Source organism: Papilio polytes, unplaced genomic scaffold (genome assembly GCF_000836215.1).
Source record: "Papilio polytes unplaced genomic scaffold, Ppol_1.0 DF821289.1, whole genome shotgun sequence".
Classification (NCBI taxonomy): Eukaryota; Metazoa; Arthropoda; class Insecta; order Lepidoptera; family Papilionidae; genus Papilio; species Papilio polytes.
The window spans coordinates 2,502,697-2,510,645 of NW_013527915.1; the positions used below are offsets into that span (position 1 = coordinate 2,502,697).

Sequence of the window (7,949 nt, forward strand, 5' to 3'; positions counted from 1 at the left end):
GTAACGCATTCCCCTTTGACAAAAAAAGGGCATCAATGGTTACAGGGAAGTAAACAATTATCATAATTGATGTATCAAAGCGAAAATTAACTAAATAATAAATAAAATATGAACCAGAAAGCGTTCAAACTAACCTTAGGTATTGTTTAACCAAAAAGATCATTCATCGTCATCATCCTCCTTATCCTACTCCCGTCGGATCGGCGCAATAGCTTTTTGTCTTCCACATAACTCTATCATAAGTCATCTCAGTCATCACTCCCTTTTTGATCATGTCAACTTTCACCCAATCCATCCATCTCTTTCTAGGTCTACCTCTACCGGTGTACCCTTCCACACTCATAACTAACGTCCTCCTTGTAACATCTGATTCATCCCTCCTCATAACATGCCCATACCATGCCAACCTTTTACTTCTTACCTTCTCTACTAAACTACCAAAAAATGGTTAATTTACTTTTATGTCTCAATATTAGGCAATCAGACGTAGAAGCGCCAGCATACGTTCCCTCATACGCGAGAAACCATCCGAGTGGATATTCGTCGCATGTTTACACGAAAACCGGATACACTGGCACCAAGACCGGTTATCGTGGCACTAAAACTGGTTACACTGGCACCAAAACCGGAAATTACGCTTGGTCCCCCCCAGGATATGGTTCTTCAAGTACTGGGTTGTCGCCCTTCGGTGGATACACGGAGAGAAAACCTTGGGTTTCTGCGTAAGTATATTTGTCTTTAATTATTATATTGATGGCTTTATTGATTTTAATAAAAGGATATCTGAAATACGAACCTAACTTACTAAAAAGTTTATAAATTACGAGTAAGCAGTAATGGTAGATTATCAAGTACCTTTGATGTGTGACAAGAATGGATTAAATTAAGAACGTGTATATTAGAGGAAGTTTGAAAGTAGCGCCAGTGGTGGAGAAATTGAGAAGCAAAAGGTTAGAGTGGTATGGACATGTTAGCGACGAGACGATGGGGACATAAACCAGAAAGTGTTAAGAATGAATGTGGACGGCTACAAAGAAAGAGGAAGACCAAAGAAAGTATGGATGGATTGTGTGAAAGAGGATATGCTTAAGAAAGGAGTGAATTCAAATATGACGGCTGATAGAGATGTATGGAAGAGCAGCACATACTGTGCCGACCCTCCACTTCGGATAAGGGCAAGTTGATGATGATGGTCCAGTACCTTTGTTTTGATAACTTTATTTAATTCTGTACGATTTTTTCAGGCCAAACTACGATCACTTTAATGTCTACCCGAAAGCTGTTTTTCAACGTAAGTATGGTCATTAAAATATAAGATAAGCCATCACATAAGTCATTAATATTTTTCACGCAATTCTCGACATCTTAACATAAATATAGACTATTTAAATATTATTTGATACTTTATTGCAGTCTATCTAACTATAGATATTGGTCATCTGCTCTTGGGATTCCCCACATTTGTTGTACAGACGTACTGGTTATGGGTTTAACCAAGTCTCTACAGTTAAAGTGTATGGTACCGTGACTAAGAAAGTATAACAACTAACAAATTAGGGGAGCACAGACATAAGAACCTCAAAGACATGTATATACTTACAGATAAATTACCTTTCTAATGATGAAATTATAAATATTTTTGGGTGAATCAAATACATACATAAATGCAAAAATCGAAATCTTTCATCTTTATAATATTATTATAGATAACAACTCCACACGTAAAATCATACTTACAGTTAAAATGCGAATGTTTAGATGGATATATTTGTATGTTTGTTATTTCATGTCTCCAAAAAGATCTCCATGATATTCGGAATGATGTAGAGCATAGTCTGGAAGTATACATATGTCAATTACTATGTTTATCTTTTATATTCTGTGCGAACGTAATCGCAGACAAAGCGTTGCCCTAGCCGTTATTTAGATAACAACAATACTGTTCTTTTGAATATGCTCGATACAAGATTTCTTTCCAATCATTATTTTCTCACTTATTGAACTCCTGCTCATTCTATTCCGCAATACATTTATCTAATACCCGCGTAACATTATCAACACAAAACATTAAAATACCTATTAATTTTAAATTTTGATTCAACAAAAATAAACGCAAAAAATAATATCAATTTGCGTGGGATTGGACTTATCTAAAATAACGGAAACTTGTTTAAATCTGTTGTTTAGCGCACATCCCGATTTGCACATTTAGACGACCTATTTAACCCTCCAGTTTACTGATAATATGCATATTGTTGCTATTGATAAATGCTGTGGGTCAGGGTTAATTTTATTTTTTAAATTTAACTTTACAAGCAGATTTTAAAAAGAATGCAATAATTTATGACAATTCGAATTATTCGACATATTGATTTACGTTTGCAAAAGACAGGGTCTTAAAGATTTCGGAATAATCTCATTTTGAAGAACATTTGCTTTACGTTTAGAAATGGTTTGTCATATTCACGTAATACACTCACTCGGTTCTTACTCACAGCTTGGACAATAGAAACTAGAATTCTTAACTACGCCGTCCAAGGGAATATGTTTGGAAAACTATGTGAATCATATTTCATTGAATTTAATAGACGTATGTTTTGGTTTATAGCAAAATGCGACATCGAGTGCAAGAACAACGGCATCTGTGTGGACACGAACGTGTGCAACTGCCCAGCCAACTTCCACGGAAAATATTGCGAGTTTGAGAAGAAACCTTGCCTTGCATACCCACCTCTGCCTATGAACTCGCATAGAAAATGCTCTTCTGAGTTAGTACACACTATATTACCACACTCAACTTGATGCTTACTAACGTAGTCTAGTGTATATCAGTTTTGAAAAAATTTAATCACTCTTTATTATTGTAACTGTAACATCTACTAGTTTATTAGTAATTACTCAATGATAACATAGTTTTTTAATGGTGAAAGAATTTTTTGAATTTGTCCACTACTTTTTGACTTATTTCGATACATACAAAAATACAAATCTTTCTATAATGTTGCTCGCGACTTTGCCCGCGTGAAATTAAAAAATATAGCATATGTTACTCACAGATAAATTAACTTTTTAACGATGAAAGAATTTTTTTAATCGGCCCAGTAGTTTTTGAGTTATTTTTATACATACAAAAATACAGATCTTTATAATATTAGTATAACTACATGGATAAATTCGGCTGGTTGCAGCCATTGAAGCAGTAGGTCCTTACTAAAATATAACTTAATCTAGGCTCTGTACGGTCACTTGTATGACTGGACATAAGTTTATCGATGGCACCACCGTCGCTAACATGCGCTGCGTCAACGGCGAGTGGCAGCCGACGCGGGCCGATTTCTCATCCATACCTGACTGCATCCCCGAGTGCGATCCTCCCTGTCTCAATGGAGGGGTGTGCTTGTCACTTAATACTTGCCAGTGCTCCGCGGCGTACAGAGGGCCTCAGTGTCAATACTGTAAGTACCTATTCTCTACTCTTAAAGCTCTTGTAATATTGTTTGTTTGATAAACAATATGGGGTTTTGATATGTATTACGAAAATTTCTCTCTATTGAAAATTTAAAATTTATGCGTGTTATTTTGCTTATAGCGTTGAGGAAATCTTCCATATTAAGTAAACATTATCTATTCCTTTTTTAGTCTACTATTTCATCAATAATATCAATTTTCAGCGGCAACCGCCTGCGATATCCGCAAACTGGCGTTCAACGGCGGCTACAACTGCTCCGGCGACGGCGAGCGATTCTCCTGCTCGTTGAGCTGCCCGCCGCAAGCTGGCTTCAGTTCCCCGCCCGCGGCCATATACACCTGCCTTTACTCCACCGGCGTCTTCTTGCCGCAACCCATACCACACTGCACCTTCAGTAAGTCCTACTATCATTGTATGACCAATTTATCTATTAACGTTTGCTACCTTTTACTGTAATAGTGATAACCTTATTCTTCCTTAAGTCTACACGATATTATGGGATCTTAATAGGTCTAGGCTTGGTTTAGAAATTTCTTTCATCTCTGCCTATAGTATTGTAATTCACTATTTACGTTAATTGTCCAAATATATGTCCAATTCCATGATAATCTGTTTCCTAGGATAGTTATGTTTCTGTCATCAGAAACTTTCATAAGTACAAAAAGGTTATTATATATTTTTTTTTCTACAGACGAGGTGATTGTAATCACGCCCAGCAACCGTCCCAGCGGTCGTAACAGAGTAAGTAAAAGCATTAAAGGCGAAATATGCTTACGTATTAGTCTTTTCTCCGTGAAGTAAAATATATTAACTAATAAGTAAAAATGTTTGCAAAACGTGCATTATTCTTCATTAGCCAATGCATCTAAGTGTTATTTATGTACAGGGAGATATACCCGATAACAACACGGAGATTGAGGGTGAGTCTTTTATCCACGAGTCTACCACCTTCGGCTCCGGGAAGCATCCTGCAGGGAATCAGATAATCGTCGTACAGGACTTAATCCCCAAAGGTGGCAGCTGTCTGTCTTGGGCCGGAATGCACTATAAGACGTTCGACGGAAAGATATATAGGTAAATATTTTACTTGATTTAATAGTCCAAAAATCCAGTATAGTCCGAGGCGTAATTTCAGTCTCTTTCCACCCTTTTCTTAAGAGGATATCGATGGGAAGGAAAAGTGGATTTGATGATGGAGATGTACAGGAAGGGGAAATATCCTCTTTATGTACATCTTGTCCATCGATTAAGGGTAGGCAACGTATCTGCAATTGCGGATGTCTATAGGCAGCGGTCGCTTCACCATTTCAGGTGACCGCTTGCTCGTTTGTCAAGTTATTAAAATAAAGAAAAAAAAGCTAATCTATAATTATTTTTTTAATAAATAAGATATCAGAGATATATGTGTTTGTTTTCAGTTTCCAGTCGCCTTGCCAGCACATTCTAGTCCGAGATGCAGAAGAAGATAAATACACTGTTGCGGTGAGACATCCAGAGTGCAAGAACTTGGCCTATTGCCCTTCAGAACTGGTTGTTTATATCAACGATAAATTGTATTCCCTTAGTGTTGGAGGTAGGACATTTGATCCTTACGTTTTTCAATATTGATTTTTTTCTCTGTATTAATTCGTTTGTATTGCAGAGGAAGGAGCTGTGCTGTTCCGTTCGACAAAACGTCTGATCCCAATGCCGGCGTCACTGCCCGGCATCCGCGTCTCCATGCCTAGTGACCAAGTGTTTGTTAACCTAGATGCTTTAGGTGTTACCATTAAATGGGATACAAATGTTAGTAAAATCGCAATTTTTTTTAAGCTTTTAATTTCATTTTTTGTGACCATCTAAGAATAATTTACAATTTCAGAATTTAATTGTGATCGAAGGGTCAGTACTTTTATGGAATAAGACAAAGGGTCTTTGTGGGACGTTGGATGGAAATCCAGAGAATGACTTTTTGACCAAAGACGGTACGATAGCAAGGACTAAATCTATGATGGTGACTTCTTGGCAACTCAATAAAATCGGAGGTAAATGGCATTGTAAACAATATCCAATAAGATTGATTGATGGTATATTTTATAGGACTTATAAAATTTTACTAGTTACAAGTTTTATGTTCTTTTTGTAGATATTTGTGAAAGCAGTCCTTCAGAAAGTACCGCGTGTGCTTCTAAAACTGACGCTGATATGCGAAGAGCTATTCAGTTCTGCAATAAAGTCTTTAGTAAAGATAAATTTAGGAAATGCTCTAAGGTGAGATAACATTGTACATTTTGCAGGCTTTATAATATGAGAAGTGTTTAGTCAACTTCTGTCTTACAATATTCAATGTTGTAGGTAATGGACGTATCTTTGCTCCTGGAAGCCTGTCAATGGGATTACTGCGCATGCACAACAAGTTTAAGTAAGTTTTGTTCATATTGGTGGTGAATTTTACTTTCAATATAAATTTCTTTTTTATTTAATAAACAAAATATCAATATGTTTAGGTCCGGAAGAATGTGCTTGCAAAACAGTATCTGTGTACGCGAAAGAATGTCTTCGTCACGGAATCGAGGAGATGGTTGCTTGGAGAGACTCTGATACTTGTCGTAAGTGATAATTTGATTCCTGAAGTAATAGATATTTTAAGACATTGAGTAACGAATCTATTATTTCAGCTATGCAGTGTCCTGATGGCAAAGTTTACAAAGCTTGTGGTCTCGATGTGCAGCCCAGTTGTGCTTTCCCTCTAGCAACTGCAACATCAGTCAATAATTCATGCGTCGAAGGTTGTTTCTGTCCCGAAGGACTCTTATTGGAAGGTGGTCGGTGTATTCCTAAGTCCGAATGTCCTTGCAGGATTAGAAATCAAAGCTTCAAACCTGGATCAGTTGTACCAAAGAGTTGTAATACTTGGTAAGATTGTTACATTACACAAACATTTTGTTTAACAAAAGTCAGTTAAGGGCTTGTACAATCACTACCACTAGTTTTTGTTTTGTTGTTAAAAATGTGTTTCTTTCCTAGTACTTGTCAAGCGGGAGAATGGACTTGTACTCAAGTGCCGTGCGGCGCGCGCTGCAGCGCAGTCGGTGACCCTCATTACACCACCTTCGATGGACTACGCTACGACTTTATGGGGACATGCACTTACACCCTGCTACAGACTGACAACGTTACTGTCGAAGTGGAAAATGTTGCTTGCTCGGGATCAATAACTGAGGTAAAATTAAACTCACGGACGTTGCCAGTGGATGGTTAAGGCTTTGTCTAAATGTTGTCTATTATTATTGGAATTTCCGGGAACATTTATGAAATACGTAAATTAGTGCTAAGCATAATAACAGAATGTTTAATACGTTTTAGGCTATGAACCTGGCGCCGTACAAAGGCGAAGGGAAGCCATCTTGCACGAAAGCAGTTAGCATAGTTTACAAGGGAGCCAACATACATATGAAACAAGGCGGGTTCATCCTCGTCAACGGCAAGGAGGTCTCCTCGCTGCCGGTCAATGTCGGCGACATCAGGATTAGGGCAGCGTCGTCATTGTTTGTAATAGGTAAATAGAAAACAGAACTAGACAATAATTTGACTGTAATCCAAAATACAAATTTATTATTTTTTCCACGTGTTTGAGTAAAAGCAAAACGCGACTTTACAAAAATGATTCAGTGATATGTGATCATAATTTTAGAAAATAGAAAAGTCTACTGAGGTTTTTTATCTGTTTTTTGTTTCAGTTCAACTACCAATTAAAGTAGACCTATGGTGGGATGGAAATACTAGAGTATTTGTTGATGTACCACCGGAATTCCATCAACAGACTAAGGTTTGATTTTATACTATGTTTATGGATCATTACATTAATTTAAAAACTCTAAATTTATGTTTTTACTCTTTGTGCAACTGTTATAATATATCTTGCTATAATCGTTACCAGGGTCTTTGCGGAACATTCAATTTGAATCAAAAAGACGATTTCCTGACACCTGAAGGAGACGTGGAACAATCAGCTTTCGCATTTGCCAACAAATGGAAGACCAGGGAGTTCTGTAACGACATCGCCACTAAAGAACCTGAGAACCCTTGCCACGCTAATGTTGAAAATAAGGAAGCCGCTGAGAAATACTGCAGCATATTGAAGAGTGCCTTATTTGAATGTGAGTCGTTTTTAGGACTTTTTTTAATTGAATTTGATTTGATTAGAATTATACAGTAAATAAGAGAAGGATATAAATGTACGAGATAGGATAGTATTAGCCGAGTAAAAAAGGTTTGCCGATGATTTCCCTACTAACACCGCCTGCGTCCTATTCGAGTTAAAGGTAACTTGCGATCTTTAACAGTTCTTCAATTTTTATGAAATCATCCAATCCGTCAATCGTGTTCCAGCTTGCCACTGGTACGTGGATGTGCAGCCGTACTACGAGAACTGCCTATACGACATGTGCGCGTGCAGTGGCGACGTGTCCCGCTGCCTGTGCCCCATGCTCGGAGACTA

General features: G+C 37.5%; 1 protein-coding gene across 1 annotated transcript in view; it reads left to right on the top strand.

Moving 5' to 3' along the window:
* LOC106109091 (SCO-spondin-like) overlaps positions 1-7,947 on the top strand; it is a gene marked incomplete at its 3' end in the record, with an annotated part of 9,430 nt that extends 1,483 nt beyond the window's left edge. The window contains exons 2-20 of the mRNA XM_013290493.1: positions 477-722; positions 1,245-1,291; positions 2,609-2,768; positions 3,232-3,455; positions 3,672-3,863; positions 4,161-4,210; positions 4,356-4,543; positions 4,888-5,042; positions 5,112-5,254; positions 5,331-5,493; positions 5,595-5,719; positions 5,804-5,870; positions 5,956-6,057; positions 6,127-6,364; positions 6,476-6,671; positions 6,815-7,007; positions 7,189-7,277; positions 7,389-7,608; positions 7,841-7,947. Of these exons, the coding sequence (XP_013145947.1) occupies positions 477-722; positions 1,245-1,291; positions 2,609-2,768; positions 3,232-3,455; positions 3,672-3,863; positions 4,161-4,210; positions 4,356-4,543; positions 4,888-5,042; positions 5,112-5,254; positions 5,331-5,493; positions 5,595-5,719; positions 5,804-5,870; positions 5,956-6,057; positions 6,127-6,364; positions 6,476-6,671; positions 6,815-7,007; positions 7,189-7,277; positions 7,389-7,608; positions 7,841-7,947 (2,905 nt within the window). The remainder of the gene's footprint in view (positions 1-476; positions 723-1,244; positions 1,292-2,608; positions 2,769-3,231; positions 3,456-3,671; positions 3,864-4,160; positions 4,211-4,355; positions 4,544-4,887; positions 5,043-5,111; positions 5,255-5,330; positions 5,494-5,594; positions 5,720-5,803; positions 5,871-5,955; positions 6,058-6,126; positions 6,365-6,475; positions 6,672-6,814; positions 7,008-7,188; positions 7,278-7,388; positions 7,609-7,840) is intronic.
* Between the last annotated feature and the right edge of the window lie 2 nt (positions 7,948-7,949).